General features: G+C 54.1%; 1 protein-coding gene across 1 annotated transcript in view; it reads left to right on the plus strand.

The window, feature by feature from the left end:
• The first annotated feature begins 2,525 nt into the window (after window positions 1–2,525).
• Window positions 2,526–23,069, plus strand: part of PDGFRA (platelet derived growth factor receptor alpha) — a 60,602-nt gene continuing 40,058 nt past the window's right edge. The window contains exons 1-5 of the mRNA XM_064149288.1: window positions 2,526–2,591; window positions 3,385–3,413; window positions 12,559–12,619; window positions 15,887–16,201; window positions 21,755–22,018. Coding sequence (XP_064005358.1) covers window positions 12,571–12,619; window positions 15,887–16,201; window positions 21,755–22,018 — 628 coding nt within the window. The 5' untranslated portion in view covers window positions 2,526–2,591; window positions 3,385–3,413; window positions 12,559–12,570. The remainder of the gene's footprint in view (window positions 2,592–3,384; window positions 3,414–12,558; window positions 12,620–15,886; window positions 16,202–21,754; window positions 22,019–23,069) is intronic.

Raw genomic sequence — 23,069 nt, forward strand, 5'->3', positions numbered from 1 at the left:
GTGCCAAGCGATGAGAGGCCGCTCCGCTTTCTCCCGCTCTCAGGAGCCTGATGGGTCTCTGCTGCAAGCTGCTCTTCACGGCGCAGGGCTTGCTGCTCCGAAAGCGAAGAGGGGAGAGCAGGCTGCAGCTGAGCTTCGCACTGAGCATCGGTGCAGCGTGGGTAGCGATAATCAAACCCAGCCCTGCCTTCCCACCGAGACAAAAGGCTGCGGTCTCACGGCGGAGCTTCCCGCGGGGCCCAGGCTAGGGCACCCCTTCTCGCCCCCCGCAGGAGGCATGCTCGGACCTCCATTAGCCACCTATTAGCCTGCCTCAGCCAGCTGAGCTCTGCCCAGCTCACCCTCGAGAGAGCGCGGCGGGAAAGGGTTCGTTACTTGCAGCAACCCGGGACTCCTCCAGGGGAGAAGGATGCTGAGTGGGGCGTCTCTCAGCCTCCTCGGAAGCGTCCCAGAGAGGAGCGAGCCGCCGCTCCCTCGCTGTCTGCTGCCCGCACGCAGCCAGGCACCGCGGGCCGGGGGAGGGGACACCCCCCCAACTTCCCCGTGGTGGGGTGGGGTGCAGGCTGGGAGCTTAAAAAGAAGCGAGAGCTGCTCTAGCCCGGGCGCTATGGTTCTGTCTCAGACGTGCAGCTTCCATCCGTCGCTGCATAAACACACGCTAGCGCGATGCCTTGAGCTCCAGCCCTTCGGAGGAGGGGAAGGCGGGAGGAGAGAGGGGCCATGGTAGTAAAAGTCTCCCCAACCCCCAGCCTGTCCTCTCGCTAACCCTAAACCCCCAGCGCCTCCCTGGACGGGACCCCCTGCTCTACACTGGGCGGGGGATAGAGAGCTCGGCAGCCCTCCTGGACGGGACCCCCTGCTCCACGCTGGGCGGGGGATAGAGAGCTCAGCAGCGCTCATGGACGGTTTATTTTAACTGCCACCTCCTCTGCGCGGGACCAATCCATAAGCACCGCCGACAATTGGGAGTGGGATCAGCCGAGGGGCTGCCCGGTTCTGGCCGTGCTGGTAGAGCCTGGGGTGGTAGGCTTGGAGCTGGCCGGCCCTCAGCGTGGGCAAGGGGGAATCACGTCGGGGAAAGCGTCACGGCAGTCTTGGAGAGGGTCCGTGACCGACGGGACATCACCGTCCTGGTCCCCTCTCGCAGCGCCAGGCTGGCTTGGCGCTGCCAGCCCCTCGTAATTTGCAGTTTTGTTTTTCGCTGGGTCTTGTGAGATCCCACGTGGAAGCCGTTAACGACCTCTCGATAATGATCGTGACAAAGGCATTATTCAAATGAGGCAGGTAATTGCAAACAGAAGGCGTCTCCTCCCTTTCCCTTCTGCTCGAGTATCTCTGGCGGTACGTGCCGTCCTGACGGTGCTGCTCCGGGAGCTACCTCCACCGCCTTAAACCAGATGCGTTCACGCCGGTAAACCACGGCCCGAGCCCGGCGGGGTCACCTCGGAGCTCACAAGAGGTAGCTGCTGCTGCACAGCTTCGTGGGTCTTACATCCCTGAGAGCCCGCAGGTCCTACCCAAGTCGCGATAGGAGTTTTGCCTCCACCAGTTAAGGGGTTCAGGCTGCTGGGTACGCTCGCTGCCCTCCCAGGTGTAGAGTTGGAGGGTGTGGTGTTTTTTTTCACCTCCTGGGTTGTTGTGGGGGTTGTTTTGCCGTGCTTTTGACTCACTGGAAGCCTGTTGTTTATTCACAAGCATTACGGTATCCTGTTAGCATTCCGACCAGGGGCTGCTCACAGATCTGACTCCGATGATTTCCTGGAGGAACATGTGGAAGCAATAGCGAGGTTGTGCACTCAGCCGAGCCGAGGATGCTCTAGAGGAGGGCGGCGCAAGGGGCCGGGAGCACCGCTGGGGACCCTGTGAGCCCAGCCAGGGGCACCTCAGCCTAGACGTGCGGGGGTTCGTTCCCGTTTCTGCCTCCGTTTCCTTCGAGGCATCTTCGCTTCAGAGGCTTAATTCTCCTTCGCTTAGGGAAGTGGGGGGAAAAAAAGCCGAATCCCCTGCCGCTTGACTCAGAGAACAAACTTTTGTTTAACATCAAAAGGAAAAAAAGAAGTGCAGAGTAGAAGGGCCGGAGTGAGGATAGGAGTAAGGGGGAGAAGCCTCGGGGCGCAGCTCTGGGGCCAGTGTCCTCTTCGGGAGGTGATGAGGGGGTAGGACAGACGGGCAGGGTCCTCCCGCATCGCTCCGTTCCTGGGGCTGCAGTGCCCCCTCTCCCGCGGCCGCCGCATCGCCCCGCCGGCTCCTCTCGCCTCTTTCCGCAGCAGAAGGGTTGCGAGGGCAGCTCATCAGCGGCTCCCTTGGCCACCCCTTATCGCCAGCAGATAGCGGGGGCCAACAAAGCAGAGATACTCGGTGCTGGCTCCCTGGCGGGGATCAAAGCGGGGGTCTGAAGCGTGTTCAAACAGGACGGGCTCGGACGTGCGCTGCTCTCGGCTTTGCAGGCACCTCCGGTCCTCGCTGTGCCCCCCGGGGTGGCTGGTACCGGGGTTTGTTTGCCCTGGGCAAGGCAAAGGCAGAAAGGAAGAGAAGAGCTTTCCCGGTCCCGTCGGAGAAGCGGAGTCTGGAAGGTCTGGCTCCTGGCGAAGGTTACCTTTCGTTGCATCTTTCATTCATAACTGTTAGTAATTCGTCTGTCCCCCTCTCTCTCAGTGCCTCCTGCTCCTGGCTGGCTCACGGCCGTCCATCCTGCTCTCTAGCCCAAGCCCAAGCTCAGTGGTGTACAAAGGACACGAGGAAGCCGCAAATTCGTTTCCAGATCAAACTCCCCAACCATAAACTCGCACTGCGATCGTGGGACACGGAGCCCAGCGCCCGACCCACCGTCTCGGAGGGTCTGAGGAGGGAAAGGCTCATTCATGTAATCGGCAGCATTTGGAATTTTCATGAAAGTTTTTTTTTAAGGGGGGGCTGTGCCTTATTTAATTTTTTTTTTTTTAAAGAACAGACTATTCTCCCCCTGCAGTGCAAAACTCCTCTCTTCCCCCTTTTCCTCCCCCTCGCCCCTGCCATATGGCTAACCTCCCCCCTCCCCTGCAAGGCTGGTGAAATCTGGAGGGAGAGACCGGCCCCTCTGCCTGCGTAAGAGCCTCCCGCCGGCGCGCCCGCCTCCGGCCGCGGGGCTGGGGGCGCCGGGCGAGCCAGTGCTGCTCTTATTCTGAAGGGGCCGGAGGGGGGCTTCATTTCCTGACAGCTATTTACTTAAAGCAAATGATTAGTTTTGGAAGGATGGACTATAACATTGAATCAATTACGGGACGCGGTTTGTGAGACCATTACAGTCGGATCGGGAGGGAGGACGAGCTGGAGGGGAAGAGCGCGGCTGAGTGGGGGAAAGTCACAAAAGACGTGGACATATTTTGGATATTTTACAATCTGCAGGACTGGGGCTGCGGATTATAAAGGGGAAGGTAAGAGATGAGAAGCAGTTTCCCCATCTTTTATTTTTTTTCCCCCGCCGTTTCTCCGTACTTTTTTTTTTCCCCTTTTCCTTTCTTTCTCTCTCTCTCTCTCTCTCCCTCCCATTTATTTGTTGTTGATTTGAGTTTTTTTTTTGGGAGGTTATTTATTTTTTTCCCCTTCCCGATGCTCTGAGCTGGACGGCGGGCTCTTTCCCTCGGGACTCGGCTGGCGGGGCCGGCGGGAGCTGGCAGTCCCCGCGAAAGGGAGCGGGGAGCCGTGAGCCGGCGCTCCGCGGGCCGTCGGGGCGCGGCGGCGAGCAGCGCGGGCAACACTAATGACAAACACATTGGGACGGCGGGGCCACCGCGCCGCATTCCTGCCGCGGGGGCTGGAGCGGCCCGCCGGGGCTCTGCGGGCAGCGACGGTGCCCGCCCGGGGTTAGGAGGGGTACGCTCATCAACGAAGTTATCGGCTCCTACTCTTCTCGCATCCCTTGCCTACTTCACCCCGCTGCTCTCCCGTCCCTTCCCCCATCCTTTGTTTTTCACCACCTTCCCCTCTTCAGATCCCCCTTTCTACCTCACTCCCCTTGACCGAGTAGCCTAAAATGTTCCGAATTTGCGGGCGGGAGCGCGCACAAGACACCCCCCCCACACCCCTCAGGGCAAACGGATCTCCATGCCTTAGCACCCCGTCTTTTACGCGTCTCAGCGGAACGGAAGATGCTGAATTTAGGCAGGACTGGTACCTGGAGCCTTTCCAGCTTACAGCCCCTCTCGCAACGGGAGCGACAGCCCTGCCGCATGTCCCGCCGGACTGCTGGAGTCCAGCTCCTCCTGCCCCGGGGGGAGCCTGAAGTCTTCGCGGCCACCCGTTTGGATTTTGCCAAGCGCAGAAGGTTGCAAACTTGCCAGCCTCTACGAGGCTGGAGTCCCCTGGAGAAGTCCTGCGAGCAAGAAGGAAATGGCTTTCTGGCTGTCCTCGGCATTGCTCAACATTTTTGGACGCAGCACCGCGGCTCAGGAGCCGTTCCAGAGAACAGGACTTGGATAACTTTTTCTGGAGCCAGCAGCGACAGACCGAGCGAGGCGGCGGCGGCAGCAGCGGCAGCCCCGGGGCACGGCCGCCAGCCCTCGGGTCTCGCCCGCATCTCGGCGGGGAGGCGGCTGCGGGGCAGAAGCGGGGGCGATGTCCTGGCCCCCGCCCGCGCCCGAGGCTCCTTTCCAGCGCCTCTCGACGGCGTTTTCGGAGAGTCTCTTGCAAATGTCCCAGCTCTCTGGCGCTCCTCTGGGACCCGAGGCTGCGCGCTCGGGGCGGACAGGGCATCGCCTCGTCCCCTGTGGGAACTGACGGATCCGTCAGACCGTTACCCCGTAGTCCCACGGCTCCAAGGCGGGGCACGACGGCTGTTCCCCGCCGAGACTCCCACCCCGTCTCCGGACCCCACGCCCACGCGATCTGTGCCTGGCCCGACGGAGAGGACTGATGAAGCAGCCCCGGGTCGCAGTGCCAGCAGAATCAGCCAGCCCCGGAGGCAAAGAGGGCTTCGCTCTGCCCCTTTCCGTCCCCCCGCACTGCTTTTCTCCTTCCTAGCTACTTCTTATTTACAAAAATACCCCGAACATCAAAACCAAACAAAAACAATCGCTCTGGCTTGGCAAAGGCTTTCCTATTGTTTCCCGGACAAGCAGCGAAGTGGCTGGGAGCTGCTGTCTCTCCATCTCTGCTCACTTCGCCCAGTGTCCTGGGCTGCCTTTGATCCGAAGCAGCTCCAGCCATCGGGCCCCGCCGTGGAGCGGCGGACAGAGGGGCAGCCGCGGCAGCGCCACTTTCCCGTTCCCTGGGGGCTGCCGCCCAGGCTCCCCGCTGGCAGGCAGCGTCTGGCAATCGCCTGCAGTTTGGTGGAGGCTGGAGAGTGTGAACGTCAAGCCCTCCCCAGCCCTAGCCCAGCCCCGGCTGGCTGTAGGCGGCCCGCTGTTTCCCCGACGGGGCGCACCGGGGAAAGAAGGGCGGCTTGTGTTGCCATCGGCATCATCTAGGGCCGAGACAAAGCCCAGCTGGGGTCCCACCTAGGCTGTCCTAATTCTGTGCCCGCAGATGAGGGGCAAGAGACGGAGATCAAAGCCAGGAGACAAGCATCAAAGATTCCTCTGTCATCGGCTGATCAATATCCGAACTGTGGAGATCTGAGTTTAGAAGCACTGGGGAAAGATCTCCCAGCACAGGGACTTTGGTTTTAGCTTCCAGTTTACAAAGAACGTTGTAGAAAGCCCCTGAGCTAAAGCAGTGGTTTAGCCAACCTCAGAGCTTGAAGAACAAACAGTTTCAAGAAGAAAAACCACGAGACTGCACGAAGTGCTGGGATTTAAGGAGCCCACGAGCAGACCAACTCTCCCACTGCTTTAAAATGAGACCCCTTGCTCTGGCACTTCTCTCCAGGTACCAGATGTGGAAACCTGGTGGGCACAGCCCCCATCTTTGCTGTTGTTTGCTCCTTAATTCTTCATGTGGCTATGAGAGCAATATCGAGGCATTGGATGTGAAGAAAGCAGGAAGAAATAAGTATGCTAATAAAATATCTCTGCAGTACTATGGCATCGAGCTGGGATTCAGCAACAACGTCTGCACGACAGAAAAAAACCCCTTGCTGTACCCCAGACCTTGCTGGTTATTTCCAGACACAGCAATTGCCCTAAAACCCATTTGCTTTGCTTGTTTTAAAGACTAAAAAATGACTTCTGGGTCATTTTGGTTTTGGCTGATAGAGGCAAGAACTCTGATAAGTTTGAAAACAAGCAAGCAAGCAACCAAACAATCCTTTCTCTCCCTCTTTCCTTGCTCTCCTGCTTGACTCATCTCTTTCAAGCCAACAAAGCTTTGTGTGAGCACCCAAGGGAAGAAGTCTGCAATAGTTAGACTTCTTAGCTCTTGTGGTCAACAGAGATTGGTTGGTTTTTTTCCATGCAGGGCTTCTGAGCACTTCAGTTGGGATTTGAAGTATTCTCTGGTTTGATCCTGAGAACCTGAGTGTTCCTTGGAATATCTCTCATTGGAATAGCAACCTTCTTGCTGTGACTGGCTGGGAAATCCTCTTTGAGCAAATAGAGAAGTGGAGGTTGGAACACCAATTTCACATTGGAATAGCAACCTTCTTGCTGTGAGAGGCTGGGAAATCCTCTTTGAGCAAATAGAGGAGTAGAGGTTGGAACACCAATTTCACGTTGGAGTACCAACCTTCTGGCTGTGATAGGATGGGAAATCCTCTTTGAGCAAATAGAGGAGTAGAGGTTGGAACACCAATTTCACACTGTAATACCAACCTTCTGGCTGTGACTGGCTGGGAAATCCTCTTTGAGCAAATAGAGGAGTAGAGGTTGGAACACCAATTTCACGTTGGAGTACCAACCTTCTGGCTGTGATAGGATGGGAAATCCTCTTTGAACACACAGAGAAATAGAGGCTTGGTAAATGCCTCCCCACTTTTAGCTCCTAGACTAGTGAAGTCTGTCCTGGAAAGTTGGGCTGAAGAATTTGGGCCAGTCAGGCTCATCAGTTAGCAGCCATCACCATGTGCCCTGCAGAGCCTGAAGTGCTCTGCAGGAGCCCAGCAACGGGCTAGGCTTGATATAGTCCTGTTATTCCTGCATACAGGCTATGCTGGATGCAAGTACTTGTAAAGGGGACACAGATCAAGATTCTTTTTAGGAGGATATTTATGCAAATCGTTATCACTGGAGAAATTTTCTGTTGTTTGAGCCTTTCCCCAGTGAAACTTTCAGACCCAATAATGCACTGAAGGCTGTGGTGGAGAACTGAGTTTAAAGCTTTGGAAATGATAGCCAAGAGATGTTTTGAAGGGCATCTCTGCTGAGGTGGAGAAATGAGTTTGAAGCTTTGGACTTGATAAGCAAGAGATGCTTTAAAAGGCAGCTCTGCTGTGGTGGAGAACTGAGTTTGAAGCTTTGGAATGGATAACCAAGAGATGTTTTGAAGGGCAGCTCTGCTGTGGTGGAGAACTGAGTTTGAAGCTTTGGAATGGATAACCAAGAGATGTTTTGAAGGGCAGCTCTGCTGAGGTAGAGAAATGAGTTTGAAGCTTTGGACTTGATAACCAAGAGATGCTTTAAAAGGCAGCTCTGCTGAGATGGAGAAATGAGTTTGAAGTTTTGGAGTTGATAACCAAGAGATGCTTTAAAAGGCAGCTCTGCTGAGGTGGAGAACTGAGTTTGAAGCTTTGGAACTGATAACCAAGAGATGCTTTAAAAGGCAGCTCTGCTGAGGTGGAGAACTGAGTTTGAAGCTTTGGAACTGATAACCAAGAGATGCTTTAAAAGGCAGCTCTGCTGAGGTGGAGAACTGAGTTTGAAGCTTTGGAATGGATAACCAAGAGATGTTTTGAAGGGCAGCTCTGCTGAGGTGGAGAACTGAGTTTGAAGCTTTGGAACTGATAACCAAGAGATGTTTTGAAGGGCAGCTCTGCTGAGGTGGAGAACTGAGTTTGAAGCTTTGGAATTGATAACCAAGAGATGTTTCAGGACGTCCTGTTTGATCTTCCCCTACCCCCCCTCTAGCAACATATACTACAAGGAGGAAATGTTCCCCTCTGTTCTTGGGCTGGCCTTAGCTCTTCCTGGAAAAATCCAGTCTTCCCAGAAGGACAGACTGCCACTGACAAAATCACCCCTGAAATTATCCAGCCCTCTCATAACAAGGATAATCACATCATGACGTGCCAAGAGTTGTAATCCAACTACCGTCCTATCACTTGTGTAAATACAGAGAGACAGGGACCCGTTTGGCTTTATTTGTTTGTTTTCAAATCGCTGCATTCGCATGAAATTAAAAGATAAGAAAATGGAATTGCGGCAGGAGAGGCAGCTCAGATTCCAGCTCGTCCAGCGGGGGCTAAGCGCTGCCTTCTCCCCGCGGCGCTCTGTCAGCGTGGATCAACATTGCCCTCCTGTGGCCAAGAGGGTGAACTGCAGCGCCTGGGCAGCTGGCAGGAAACAGGGTCTGGTAGCTTCCAGTCCTTTGGTAGATGGGGAGGTCTGTCTTGAAAGAGGTCTTTGTTTGATTTTGCAGCACTGTCGGCTTTTCTTAGTCGTCTGCCGTGCTTTCTGTCTAGGTCATGTAGAACAATCACCTAGGATTAGCGTGATTTTCAAAAGACATATTTCCTTTGGATGCTTTCTGGACGTTGGTTTTGCTACTTTGTCTTCTGTGGTGCAGTCAGTGAGACCTTTCTCGGTAGGAAGCCAGGGCTTGGCAGTGAGTATTTGGAGGACTGACTTCTCGCTGATAACAGTTCTTCAGATGTTCTTTTCCTGGGTTATTTTTTTTAATCACTAAAGCACACAAGCAAGATAGCAGGATTTTAGCTAGATCCTTTCAAACTCCCAGTGGTTGAAGTAGATGCAGTGACTCTTTTAGCTTGGGCAATCAGCCTCCCCTGCAGAGAGTCTGGCAAATCCCTCACAGCATCATCTACCTTTCACTTATTTTCTGGGTTTGCTAGCAAAGTGTAAGGAAGTAAGGCTGGGTTGGATGTGTTGTTTGTGTGCTGTTAATACTGGGCTTCATTTGGCATTAACCTACTGGCTTCAGCGAGGTGAAGCTGTTTGTAGTTTGAAGGAGCAGTGTTAAGAACTGGAGCTGGTGCATTAATTCAGGGCTGAGGTTTGGGTTGTTTAGGACAAAGAAGGGCTGCTTTTCCACAAGGAAGGCTTTCAAAAGACAAACCACTGCATACAAGGCATTAGGTGATGGTAAATAAGCAAAGCCATGGATAGGTGTTGTGGGAATGAGGAAATTCTCTCTTGCCTGGAAATGTGTTTAACTTTGATTCATAGAATCAGGCAGGGTTAGAAGGGACCACAAGGAGCACTCAGTTCCAAGCCCCCTGCCATGCCCAGGGACACCCTACCCTAGAGCAGGCTGCCCACAGCCTCATCCAGCCTGGCCTCAAACACCTCCAGCCATGGGGCCTCGACCACCTCCCTGGGCAACCCCTGCCAGCCTCTCACCTCTCCAGCACGGACTTGTGGAGATCTGCTGGTGATAGGGCTCCAGCAGCTGCATGATGTAGCTAACCCAGTTCAAATGCATTTTGCATGTGGATGAAGGTGAATCCTTACTGCATTGCTCTGTCTCTGACAGCAAGAGGGATGTGTTGCTCTAGGTCTTGATGAGATTAACGGGACAGTGAGGAAAGATCAAAGCTCTGGGTTGTGAAAGCAGAGCCAGATGGGAAATGCAAATTTAGTTAAGTCCTTGTGTTTTAAAACTGCAGCAGCCGATGGAGGAACTCAGCTCTTACTGATCTCTGAGGCAGCCCGAGCAAGACAGCAAATTCCAAGGGTCCCTTGGGAAATGCCATCACCTGCACCAGTGTAGTTGCAGGGCTCAGCCCTCAGTTACACACACAGCTCTGCAGCGGGGCAAGCCCACACCAGCAGAGCTTCTGCAGATGGGTGTAGGGGAGACGAGCTGGCTTTGTTTTCTCTCCTTCTGTGCTGCATCACTTGCACTGAATGGTCTGGAAAAACAAGGAAAAAGGGGTAGGGATCTGCCTTTGGAGAGAGAAAAGGCAGAAGGAAACTTCACAGACAGGAGGATAACACTGTCTAGTGGAGCTTGGGAGGGAGGTGAGGAGTCAGATCGATAAAGCAAACCACTGTGAAGTCTCTCAAGGTTTAGAGTGAGTTACTTTACCAGGAAAGAAAAAAACGGGATAGAAATGTGATAAAAATGAGCAAAGAGGATGAAACTGAAGGACATAGAATCACAGAATCAAGCAGGCTGGAAGGGACCTCCAACCCAGCACCCAGCCCTGCCCAACCAACCAGACCATGGCACTAAGTGCCCCAGCCAGGCTTGGCTGCAACACCTCCAGACATGGCAACTCCACCACCTCCCTGGGCAGCCCATTCCACTCTGCCAACAACTTCCTCCTAGCATCCATCTCGAACCTGCTTTGGCACAACTTGAGGCTGTGTCCCCTTGTTCTGTTGCCGGTTGCCTTTGGTAGCTGAGCGTCTGTTCTCGACGGGAGGCGAACGCCTAAACAAACGGCGATCATTGCCAACCCAAGAGCTGGGGCAAGCCTCCTCCCTCCTGCCGCAGCGCTCTCAGCCGAGGTCCTGGAGCCGTCTGTGCGGCGCTCTGAAGCCGCAAGCGCTTTAATCCCACTCCTGAGCCCTTTGTGTTGGATTTTGAGTGCCCAGCTCCTTTCTGCTTCGCAAAGGTGAGCTGCCTGCTCCGCAGGCTGCAGGAGGAAAGGGGAATTGGTTTCTGAGTCGTAAGCATTTCACTGCCCTATGGCAGTGGTGTGTTGGTAGGAGCTGGAAGCATCTACATGCTTTCTGTCTCAGCATCAGGAACTGAAGCCCAGAGGGTGAATAGAAACCCTCCAGGACCTTTGAAGAGTAGTCCCTGTCTTGACACATCATCCTTTATTTCATCCCTTGCTCTGTGCTTCAGATTAGAGGTCCTTCCCTGCAGTCTTTTCTTAATCTAGCTTGGCTTTAGGCCAGGTCCAGCTTCTGTGAAAGCCACCAACAAAACACCCATTGATTGCCGTGGGAGCAGGTGTTGCAGGAGCTGCTTCTGTGGGTGTTTTCCAGCAGGCTGCTGGAGGCTTTGGAGCAGAAAAGTCGTTAGATGGCACAGTAATTACACAGGCGCTCCTTGCCTGCAGGAGGGATGTCTTAGGAGGCTGAAATCGCAGCCTGTGATTCTGTGACTGCCCACACCTCTGGGGGGAGCAGAGCTGCTTTGTGAACGGCTGTGCTGGTCTGCAGGCTGCTGTGCATTTGTTCCACTGGAAAACATCAGCTTGTGTTTTATACAGCAGCTCTCTAGCAAGACCAAATAAGCAACAGGCACTGTCCTGCTGCACTGTGCTCGGGAAGCATCTGGGTGCCATGGACAGAGGCACTGAGTGCAGCCTCAGCAAGTTTGCTGCCCACACCAAGCTGTGTGGTGCAGCAGCCAGGCTGGAGGGCAGGATCCATCCAGAGGGACCTGGGCAGGCTGCAGAGGTGGACACAAGCCAAGCTCAGGAGGTTTCACAAGACCAAGGGCCCAGAAAGCCAAGCAGAGCCTGGGCTGCAGCAGCAGCAGTGTGGCCAGCAGGGACAGGGAGGGGATTCTCCCCCTCTGCTCTGCTCTGCTCTGCTCAGACCCCACCTGGAGTCCTGCATCCAGCTCTGGAGCCCCTGGGACAAGAGGGCTGTGGAGATGCTGGAGAGTGTCCAGAGCAGGGCCAGGAGGATGCTGAGAGGTTGCAGCAGCTCTGTTGTGAGCACAGACTGTGCAGGCTGGAGCAGAGGAGGCTCCCAGGGGACCTTCTTGTGGCCTTCCAGGATCTGAAGGGGGCTCCAAAAAAGCTGGGGAGGGACTTTTGAGGCAGTAAGGGAGTGGCAGGAGTGGGGGGAATGGAGCAAAGGTGGAGGTGGGGAGAGTGAGGCTGGAGGTGAGGAGGAAGTTGTTGAGCAGGAGAGTGGTGAGAGGCTGGCAGGGGTTGCCCAGGGAGGTGGTTGAGGCCCCATGGCTGGAGGTGTTTGAGGCCAGGCTGTGTGAGGCTGTGTGCAGCCTGCTCTAGGGTAGGGTGAGAACTGACTGCATGAGGCCATTGGATCCTCCCCAGTGCCTGTGAGGGCACTGCCTCTGCACAGAGATGCTTGTCTGGGCTCAGTCCTGGGGGCTGCTGTGAGCATTGGAGCTGCTTGGTGGCTGCTGGAGGAGGGGAAGCACTGGGACTTGGCTTCTTATGCTGCCAGCAGGGAAAAGAGTGATTGGCATTGGAATGGGCTGCCCAGGGAGGTGGTGGAGTGGCCGTGGCTGGAGGTGTTGCAGCCAAGCCTGGCTGGGGCACTTAGTGCCATGGTCTGGTTGGTTGGGCAGGGCTGGGTGCTAGGTTGGGCTGGCTGAGCTTGGAGCTCTCTTCCAACCTGCTTGGTTCTATGATTCTAAGGGGGCTTGGGGTCTTAGCTGCCTAGGTGAGATGCCTGTGGCACGAGTTTCAAGGGCTGTGGGTGTGAGCAGGGGTCCCTGGGCTGTGTGTCCCGGGAAGCTGTGCTAGAGCAATCCTGCAAGCTGTCACACTGTTGTCACTCCATTAACTGGCTCCCTCTTGCCTCCTTTCTCTTTCAGGTGCTGGTAGCTATGGGTATTTCCCCACGGATGTTCCTGATCCTGGGATGTTTTCTCACAGGTAATGCCCTTCAGTCCTCTCAGCCTCTCCATCTCTATTCCTTCACAAGTCCCTGTTTAAGTTTGCTTTCATTGTGCCAACAATAGCAAATGCCAAATAGCTGCCAGCTGCTTGCAGACTCATTTCTTCCTGCCCTTCAGTGGGCTAAGACGCCAAGAAGGCAGCACTGCTGTAACCTCCTGCCCTTCAGTGGGCTAAGACCCCAAGCAGGCAGCACTGCTGTAACCTCCTGCCCTTCAGTGGGCTAAGACTCCAAGCAGGCAGCACTGCTGTAACCTCCTGCCCTTCAGTGGGCTAAGACTCCAAGAAGGCAGCACTGCTGTAACCTCCTGCCCTTCAGTGGGCTAAGACTCCAAGCAGGCAGCACTGCTGTAACCTCCTGCCCTTCAGTGGGCTAAGACTCCAAGAAGGCAGCACTGCTGTAACCTCCTGCCCTTCAGTGGGCTAAGACTCCAAGAAGACAACACTTCTGCTAGCCTGTGCTGGCTGCTCTGACACCCTTACCACTGCTGTAACCTCCTGCCCTGTTTGTCTGCCCAGGCAGGGAAAGTGAACCTCCTTCCCTCCCACTCTCCCAGCCCTGCCCCACTGAGGTTTCTGCAGCAGGCTGGGCTGCCTGTGTGGGCTCCCCACATCCTCCCACACTGCACCACCTCCCCGTGGCTGCCAGGGCTGCTGCCGAGCCTCCCGACATCTGCCGAGGGAATGGTGCTGGAGGGCAGGGCAGGGCTTGCCACAGGCTGCCAAATATAGAAGGGGTCTGTAGGCAGAGGTAGCACATGCAGGGCCCAGAAACTGCTCTCCAAGAGCAGCCTGCACCCCTGCTCCTGGTTTACTGCTCAGACACCACTTTCACCCTCTGCAGACAGAATCAGGCAGGGTTGGAAGGGACCACAAGGAGCAGCCAGTTCCAACCCCCTGCCATGCCCAGGGACACCCTACCCTAGAGCAGGCTGCACACAGCCTCAGCCAGCCTGGCCTCAAACACCTCCAGCCATGGGGCCTCAACCACCTCCCTGGGCAACCCCTGCCAGCCTCTCACCACTCTCCTGCTCAACAACTTCCTCCTCACCTCCAGCCTCACTCTCCCCACCTCCACCTTTGCTCCATTCCCCCCACTCCTGACACTCCCTCACACCCTCAGAGGTCCCTTCCCAGCCTTTCTGTAGCCCCCTTCAGATCCTGGCAGGCCACAAGAAGGTCCCCTGGGAGCCTCCTCTGCTCCAGCCTGCACAGCCCCAACTCTTTCAGGCTGTGCTCACAGCAGAGCTGCTGCAGCCTCTCAGCATCCTCCTGGCCCTGCTCTGGACACTCTCCAGCATCTCCACAGCCCTCTTGTCCCAGGGGCTCCAGAGCTGGATGCAGGACTCCAGGTGGGCTCTCAGCAGAGCAGAGCAGAGGGGGAGAATCCCCTCCCTGGTCCTGCTGGCCACACTGCTGCTGCTGCAGCCCAGGCTCTGCTTGGCTTTCTGGGCTGCAAGTGCACACTGCTGGCTCCTGCTGAGCTTCTCCTCCACCAGCACCCCCAAGTGCCTCTGCTCAGGGCTGCTCTGCAGCCTGGCACTGCCCAGCCTGGAGTTGTGCTTGTCTTTGCCTCGACCCATCTGCAGGACCTTGCCCTTGGTCTTGTTGAAGCTCCTGGGCTTGCCTTGTGCCCACCCCTGCAGCCTGAAGCATAAGTGCTTGCTTATCAGGGACTTCCCATCTGCTTTTGTACAGGTCACTGAGTAGGCTGAGAGAGCAAATCTCTTTCCCTGGTGATTTCCCTCCTTTCTTTTTTGTCACTGTGTGCATCCTCTAATTATCCCTCTGGGATCTGGCTCTGCACCAGCCCACCTACAAAGTACCTGGGCTTGCAGATCTGAGCCTGCAACTGGAGACTGCAGCTGAACACCAAGTGCCACCTACAACATCTAGTGGCGTGCATTCCAGTTTGATTTGGCTACAAACCTTCTGTACATTTTGGCTAGAGACAGACCTGATGCAGGATTTTTTTTGGTCCAAGCCCTTGCTCTGGCCCTTTGCAGAAATAGAAGCCAGATGTGAAATGCAGCTGTTGGTCTTGGGAAGTGGTTTCTAACTTTTAGTGGTGAGCATACTGGAAGGCTGCCAGAGCTGCTGCTTACCTGAGCAGTGCTGGCAGGAGCTGTGAGATACCCAGGACCCAGCAGCCAGAGTGTGGGGTTCACTGCTCTGCACTCCCCTTTTGGGGCTGGGAAGCTGAGGGGTGGATTGGGAACCATCTCTACCTTTACAATCCAGCAACCAGCATGTGGGGTTTACTGCTCTGCACTCCCCTTTTGGGGCTGGGAAGCTGAGGGGTGGATTGGGAACCATCTCTACCTCTACAACCCAGCAGCCAGCATGTGGGGTTCACTGCTCTGCACCTCCCCATTTGAGGCTGGGAAGTTTAGGGGTGGATTTGGAACCATCTCTCTAACTTCACCTCTACAACCAGGGTGTGGGGTTCACTGCTCTGCACCTCTCATTTGGGGCTGAGAAGCTGAGCTGTAGGTTGGCAACCATCTCTATCTTCATCTCTATGACCCAGCAGCCAGGGTGTGGGTTGCACTGCTTTGCACTCCTCATTTGGGGCTGGGAAGCTGAGCTGTGGATTTGGGACCATCTCTATCTTCATCTCTACAACCCAGCAGCCAGGCTGTGGGGGTCACTTCTCTGCACCTCCCCATTTGAGGCTGGGAAGTTCAGGGGTGATTCTGGAACCATCTCTAACTTCACCTCTACAACCAGGCTGTGGGATTCACTGCTCTGCACCTCTCATTTAGGGTTGAGAAGCTGAGCTGTGGATTTGGGACCATCTCTATCTTCACCTCTATGATCCAGTAGCCAGGGTGTGGGTTTCACTGCTCTGCACCCCTCTTTTGGTGTTGAGAAGCTGGGCTGTGGATTTGGGATCATCTCTATCTTCACCTCTACAGCCCAGCAGCCAGAGTGTGGATTCACTGCTCTGCACCCCTCCTCATTTAGGGCTGGGAAGCTGAGGGGTGGATTGGGAACCATCTCTAACTTCACCTCTGTCTTTCACCTCTTGATTTGACAAACAAAAGTCAGCAAGCAGCCACTTGGCATTTCAAAGGGAAGCTGTTTGCCATCGGCTGGGCACGGCAGAGGCTTTTAACAAGGGCAGATTTCCTGCCACATCGGCGTGTCTGAAGTGGTCAGGAGAGCAGCTACTCCGGATCTATGATGCTTTCTTTCCCATCCCCGTGCTGTGTTCACACTCTCTTTATTCATGTCTTTCTGCAGGACCCTTCCTAGCCCTCTGCCAGCTCCCTCTGCCGACTATTGTTCCCAACAGGAATGAAATGGTGGTGCAGCTCAGCTCCAATTTCACACTCAAGTGCTCTGGAGACAGCGAAGTGAGCTGGCAGTACCCAGTGACCGAGGGAAGCCACAGGATAGACATCAGGCACGAAGAGAACAATAGTGGCTTCTTCCTGACGGTGCTTGAAGTAGAGAATGCCTCTGCAGCTCACACGGGCTGGTATGTTTGCTACTACAACCACACTCAAGTGGAGGATGGGGAAGTGGAAGGGAAGAACATCTACATCTATGTGCCTGGTAAGTGATGGGTGCCATGGCCGTGCCTTGAGGTCTGGATGGGAGAGCTGGACCACAGATGTTAGGCAGAGGTGAATTGCTGGGCACAGGGGCAGAGAATCACAGAACTGTCAGGGCTGGTAGGGACCTCAAGGATCATTCAGTTCCAATCCCTCCTGCCATGGGCAAAGACTTAGTGCCATGGTCTAGTTGACTGGATAGGGCTGGGGGATAGGTTGGACTGGATGATCTTGGAGGTCTCTTCCAACCTGGTTGATTCTATGATTCTATTCTATTGTATGATTCTATGACTCTTCCCACTAGATCAGGTTGCCCAGAGCTACATCCAGCCTGGCCTTAAAAACATCCAGGGATGAGGCTTCCACCACCTCCCTGAGCAAACTGTTCCAGAAATGAGCCCCAGGGCTGTTTAGCATCACAGAACCAGTCAGGGCTGGAAGGGACCACAAGGAGCAGCCAGTTCCAACCCCCTGCCATGCCCAGGGACACCCTACCCTAGAGCAGGCTGCCCACAGTCTCAGCCAGCCTGGCCTCAAACACCTCCAGCCATGGGGCCTCAACCACCTCCCTGGGCAACCCCTGCCAGCCTCTCACCACTCTCCTGCTCAACAACTTCCTCCTCACCTCCAGTCCTAACGTGCAAATCAAGAGCAGCCCCTGTGAGTCTAGGATCTAGAGAGCTCTTCTTTCCTTCTGCTTTTGCTTGTTTGTTGGGGTTTTTTTGGGTTGGTTTGGTTTGTTAGAGTTTTAGTTGCTGAGAAGAGAGCCAGATTTGAACCTTCAGAGCTGAGGTCTCCTGAGCACCAGGGTTGGCTATCAGCCAGGTCAGCTCAGCTATGGCAGCATTCTCAGCCTCCAGGTTTGCCTGCATCCCAGGTGTGAATCACCACCACCAGCAGCAGCCCTTTCAAGAGGTGACTTGGGTGGATGTTTTGGGTTGTGTAGTGACCAAACCACTACCATGTCTGGCACTAAAGCAGCTGCCAGATAAGGGAGGCTACATCTCATTCACAGCCTGGATTGAGAGCTGGGGAGAGCTCACATGTGCCTGGATCCTGGGAAACACAAAGCAAAAGAGATGTCTCAGGGTGGCTGTTGCAAGACAGGGAGAAATGAGAAGGGTTGTTGCTGGCCAGCCTGATGCAAGATTAGACATCTGGTGCTACCATGCAGTCCCCTGTAATTTTCAAAGCAAACACAGCCTGCCCAAGCCCTCCTGTGCCTCCTTTCTCTGTAGTGGTGGGAAGCCTGTTAGGATCCACAAGAGGCTTCCCTTCTTTTTGGAAGCACCTATCCCCAGCTTTGCCCTCCCACCTTTTTAGTCTGGAGAAATGAAGACTGAGAGGGGATTAGATAAATGCTTATAATCTCTGAGGGCTGGGGGTCAGGAGAGGGGGACAGGCTCTGCTCACTGCTCCCTGGCATAGGACAAGCAGCAATGGATGGAAGCTGCAGCACAGCAGGTTCCAGCTCAACACAAGGGCAACTTCTTGCCTGGAAGGGTCCCAGAGCCCTGGCACAGGCTGCCCAGAGAGGCTGTGGAGTCTCCTTCTCTGGAGCCTTTCCAGCCCTGTCTGGATGTGCTCCTCTGTGATCTGTGTTAGATAGGATTGTCCTGCTCTGGCAGAGGGGTTGGACTCGATCTCCTTGGGTCCCTTCCAACCCCTAACATCCTCTGATGCTGTGATCCTGTGACCTCCCTGTTCTTACTGGAAATCTGTTTAAAGGCTTTCCTTTAAGGGTTTCTCCCTTCATGGGAGAAAGATCTTTACTGTCACAGCTGAGATAGGCACCAGAGGGTGAGCCACAATCCACTTTTCTTTGTAAAGCCCTGTCTGGATGTTTCCTCAGCACTGGCTGAGGTTCAGGGCATGTATGGCACAACTGCAGGGCCAGGAAAGCCCAAGCCAGTAGATTTGCAGTAAATAGTTTGAACAGGAAGGGAAAGAGAGGAGGAAAGACTGCAAATCACCCTGCAGAACTGCACTGTGCTGTGTGAAGGAGAGGATGTCTGCAACTGCGAGGAAGACTGTGGAAGGGGATGCAGTCAGGAAGCAATAACTTGTTCCAAAGGCTGTTCTGCAGTGCCAGTCAGCTCTTGCAGTCTGTGAGGTGTGATCTCAACAGAACAAGAGGACAGAGCCTCAAGCTGTGGCAGGGCAGGTCTAGGCTGGATGTGAGGAGGAAGTTGCTGTCAGAGAGAGTGATTGGCATTGGAATGGGCTGCCCAGGGAGGTGGTGGAGTGGCTGTGGCTGGAGGTGTTGCAGCCAAGCCTGGCTGGGGCACTTAGTGCCATGGTCTGGTTGGTTGGGCAGGGCTGGGTGCTAGGCTGGGCTGGCTGAGCTTGGAGCTCTCTGCCAACCTGCTAAATTCCATTATCTGAGGAGAGTGATTCTTCCAAAGCTCTTTCTCTGTTTGCCACCACAAATGCAAAGAGTTTGTGTTGATTCCTGAGGCCAGGTGTTTCAGCAGGGGCTGCAGGCTTTGGCAGGTGTCTCTTCGTGTCCAAACAGCTCTGGCCAGGTGTTGTTGTTGTTAAGCAGACTTGAAACAGTGAAGGAAAACCAAGTCAAGACCAAGGGCAAGGTCGTGCAGCTGGGTGGAGGCAATGCCAAGCACAAATCCAGGCTGGGCAGTGCCAGGCTGGAGAGCAGAGGGACTTGGGGGTGCTGGGGGAGGAGAAGCTCCACAGGAGCCAGCAGTGTGCACTTGCAGCCCAGAAAGCCAAGCAGAGCCTGGGCTGCAGCAGCAGCAGTGTGCCCAGCAGGGCCAGGGAGGGGATTCTGCCCCTCTGCTGTGCTCTGCTGAGACCCCACCTGGAGTGCTGCATCCAGCTCTGGAGCCCCTGGGACAAGAGGGCTGTGGAGATGCTGGAGAGTGTCCAGAGCAGGGCCAGGAGGATGCTGAGAGGCTGCAGCAGCTCTGCTGTGAGCACAGCCTGAAAGAGTTGGGGCTGTGCAGGCTGGAGCAGAGGAGGCTCCCAGGGGACCTTCTTGTGGCCTGCCAGGATCTGAAGGGGGCTACAGAAAGGCTGGGGAGGGACTTTTGAGGGTGTGAGGGAGTGTCAGGAGTGGGGGGAATGGAGCAAAGCTGGAGGTGAGGAAGAAGTTGTTGAGCAGGAGAGTGGTGAGAGGCTGGCAGGGGTTGCCCAGGGAGGGGGTTGAGGCCCCATGGCTGGAGGTGTTTGAGGCCAGGCTGGCTGAGGCTGTGTGCAACCTGCTCTAGGGTAGGGGCATGGCAGGGGGGGTTGGAACTGGCTGCTCCTTGTGGTCCCTTCCAAACCCTGACTGATTCTGTGATGCTCTGATTCTGTGATGCTCTGTTTCTGTGGTTCTATGATGCTCTGTTTCTGTGATGCTCTGATGCTCTGTTTCTGTGATGCTCTGATGCTCTGGTTCTGTGATGCTCTGATTCTGTGGTTCTGTGATGCTGTTTCTCTGATTCTGTGCTTTTCTTCAAGAGGTCTTTTTGGGTTTGTTTTTAAAAGCCTCCCAGATCTGCAGGGCAGCGACACCCTGTCATTGTTTCCACTCTCTAACCATCGAGCTGTCACAAAGGCAGAGTCACAGCCCTGTCTCCAAATTACAGCAGCCTTTCCGTTTCCACTGCAACCTTTTGTCTTCACAATTGGTCTCCCTGCAATGAATTAGGAGGGCAATGGGTGGCAGCAATCTTCTGTAGCCAAGGAGGAACTCGTGGAGACTTCACACAATATCCTATTTTCACTAAGAGCACTCAGCAAAACCCAGACTAGGTGAATCCTGTTGCTGTTTTAAATTAGAGTGGGAAAATGAATCCATGGAGCTGGCAGCCTCTCTGGGATGGAGAGCTGTGTTTGGAATATGGCTGCAAAGAGCCTGCCAGTGCAGCAGAAAGTCTATTGTTGGAGGGATTTGGCTTGCTATTGATTAAATTGAGTCATGAAGCTTTGCACAGAAGCTTCAGGCTGGCAGGGATTGTTTAGTCTGCATGGCCAAAGGGAGATAACTTGAGGGCTCTGCTTTGGAAGTTGGCTTTGTGTGTTTGAAACTCAGGCTTTGGGGGTTGGCTGGCAGGAAAGCTGGCATGCACTGTGCTGTCTTGAACAGAAATGAAACTACCAGAAGTTTGTTTGCCTTTCCCCACCCCCCTCCTTCCTTCCCTGCTTAAATACTGTGTTTTAAAAACCACAGACTGTGACCATAATTAGATGTGCCTCAGAACTGCCATGTTGGACATGGTAGAAATGCAGTAAAGATAAGTACCTTGAGCTATTTTGGATGAAAAGTGGCTTCAGTGATGCTCAACACGACAAAAGAACCCAAACAAACATGTCACTTATTTCATAGCATCACAGAACTGTCAGGGCTGGGAGGGACCACAAGGATCAGCCAGTTCCAGCTCCCCTGCCATGGGCAGGGATGCTACATCAGGTTGCCCAGAGCCACATCCAGCTTGGTCTTGAAAACATTCAGGGATGAAGCTTCCACAGCCTCCATGAGCAACCTGTGCCAGTGTCTCATCACCCTCATGGTGAAGAACTTCTTCCTAACATCTGATCTAAATCTCCCCTCCTTCAGATTGGATCCATTCCTCTCAGCCCTATCACTACCCAACACCCTAGAAAGTCCCTCCCCAGCTTTCTTACAGCCCTTTCCAGACACTGGAAGGCCACAAGAAGGTCTCCTCAAAGCCTTCTCTTCTCCAAAGTGAACAACTCCAACTCTTGCAGCCTGTTCTCAGAGTGGAGCAGCTCCAGCCCTCCGAGCATCCTCACGGCCCTGCTCTGGAGCCCTTCCAGCACTTCCAGATCTCTCTTATAATAGGGACTCCAGCACTGGACACAGTGCTCCCAGATGGGGTCTCACAAGGGTGGTGTTGAGGGGCAGAATCCTTTCTCCTGACTTTCTGCTTTCTGACACGGAAAGTGTTTGGGATTCCCCCACTGGACACAGTGTTCCCAGGTGGGGTCAAAGGAGCCCAAGCTCTTTCCTGTTTTGTGCTTTGACCAAATGTCTTGCTGAGTGCTACTCCAAACATCCAACCCAAGGTGCAGCCTGCAGTTACCATGCCCTGCTTGCAGGCTCTGACAAGGTGGGATAATGAGGCTCAGGGCAGAGCTCATTGCTGCCTGCAGCTGCCTGCAGGGAGGCTGTAGCCAGGTGGGGTTGGGCTCTGCTGCCAGGCAACCAGCACCAGAAGAAGGGGACAGAGCCTCAAGCTGTGCCAGGGCAGGTCTAGGCTGGGTGTGAGGAGGAAGTTCCTGGCAGAGAGAGTGATTGGCACTGGAATGGGCTGCCCAGGGAGGTGGTGGAGTGGCTGTGGCTGGAGGTGTTGCAGCCAAGCCTGGCTGGGGCACTTAGTGCCATGGTCTGGTTGGTTGGGCAGGGCTGGGTGCTAGGTTGGGCTGGCTGAGCTTGGAGCTCTCTGCCAACCTGCTTGGTTCTATGATTCTATGAACTGCAGCAGTTCCAATTGCCACCTGTGAGTGATTGTCATCGACCCCCAGTTCTTCTACATGGCCTTACTACAACCCAAACAGCACCAATTCACCTCTTGGTTTGTTTTTGCAGACCCAGACATGCCTTTTGTTCCTTCCATCCCAGAAGACCAGTTCATCCTAGTAGAAGAAGGTGATTCCACCACTATCCCTTGTCGAACAAGCGACCCAAATGCTCAAGTGACCTTAATGAACACTTTAGGCAAGGCTGTCTCTGCTGCTTATGACAGCAAACAAGGCTTCACTGGGAACTTCCCTGCAGGCTCATACACATGCAAAACAACGGTTCAAGGCGTGGAGTTCAAGTCTGATGAGTTCCTCATCTATATTTTAAGAGGTATTTATCTTTTTTGTTCACTTAGCAGAAATAGAAGTGATAATGTTCAGCCCAGCCTCACACCAAACAGCCTCAAATGCATCCTCAGTGATGAGCAGTTCACTCCACTGGCAGTATGGTCAGTCAGTTGCTGGTTTACTCAATGCCCAACACAGCTATGATGAGTTGAAGTGTCCTTAACCTTATCCCCTCTCCCCCAAAGAGCTGCCAGACAAGTCTTCTGTAATCCATGGGTTTTCAATCCTCTGTGCTGAAATGGAGCTTAAAAGACTGATGTTTCCCAGTGGCTTTTAAGTGTAGGTAGTTTAAAACTCAGCATGATGAAATGAGCTTTGATGGGGCTTTTTTTTGGGGTGGGTGGTGGTGTTCTGGAGGCTCTTTTTTTTAGGGACTCTCGATGACAGCCACTGCTCAGCAACACAAGGAATTGCTTTGATAGAGAATGATAGAGTGATTGGTGCCTTCCCATGGGATAAGACTGGAGATAAAAGCCCCTATGCATGGAGCACTTCTCTGTGGGATTGAGCTCCATGCCTGGGTGCTTCATGCTGTAAATCATTCTAAATCAGTGCCACTTTCACTGAGTTTTCTCAGGTAGTACTTCAGTACTAAAAGTGAAGCAGAACTCTTCCCTTGAAGCTCCAAATTCCTCAGTAGTAGAAGTGAAGCAGAACTCTTCCCTTGAAGCTCCAAATACTTCAGTAGAAGAAGTGAAGCAGAACTCTTCCCTTGAAGCTCCAAATACTTCAGTAGTAGAAGTGAAGCAGAACTCTTCCCTTGAAGCTCCAAATTCCTCAGTAGCAGAAGTGAAGCAGAACTCTTCCCTTGAAGCTCCAAATTCCTCAGTAGCAGAAGTGAAGCAGAACTCTTCCCTTGAAGCTCCAAATACTTCAGTAGAAGAAGTGAAGCAGAACTCTTCCCTTGAAGCTCCAAATTCCTCAGTAGCAGAAGTGAAGCAGAACTCTTCCCTTGAAGCTCCAAATACTTCAGTAGAAGAAGTGAAGCAGAACTCTTCCCTTGAAGCTCCAAATACTTCAGTAGAAGAAGTGAA

The sequence above is a fragment of the Pogoniulus pusillus genome, chromosome 9, assembly GCF_015220805.1.
Source record: "Pogoniulus pusillus isolate bPogPus1 chromosome 9, bPogPus1.pri, whole genome shotgun sequence".
Classification (NCBI taxonomy): Eukaryota; Metazoa; Chordata; class Aves; order Piciformes; family Lybiidae; genus Pogoniulus; species Pogoniulus pusillus.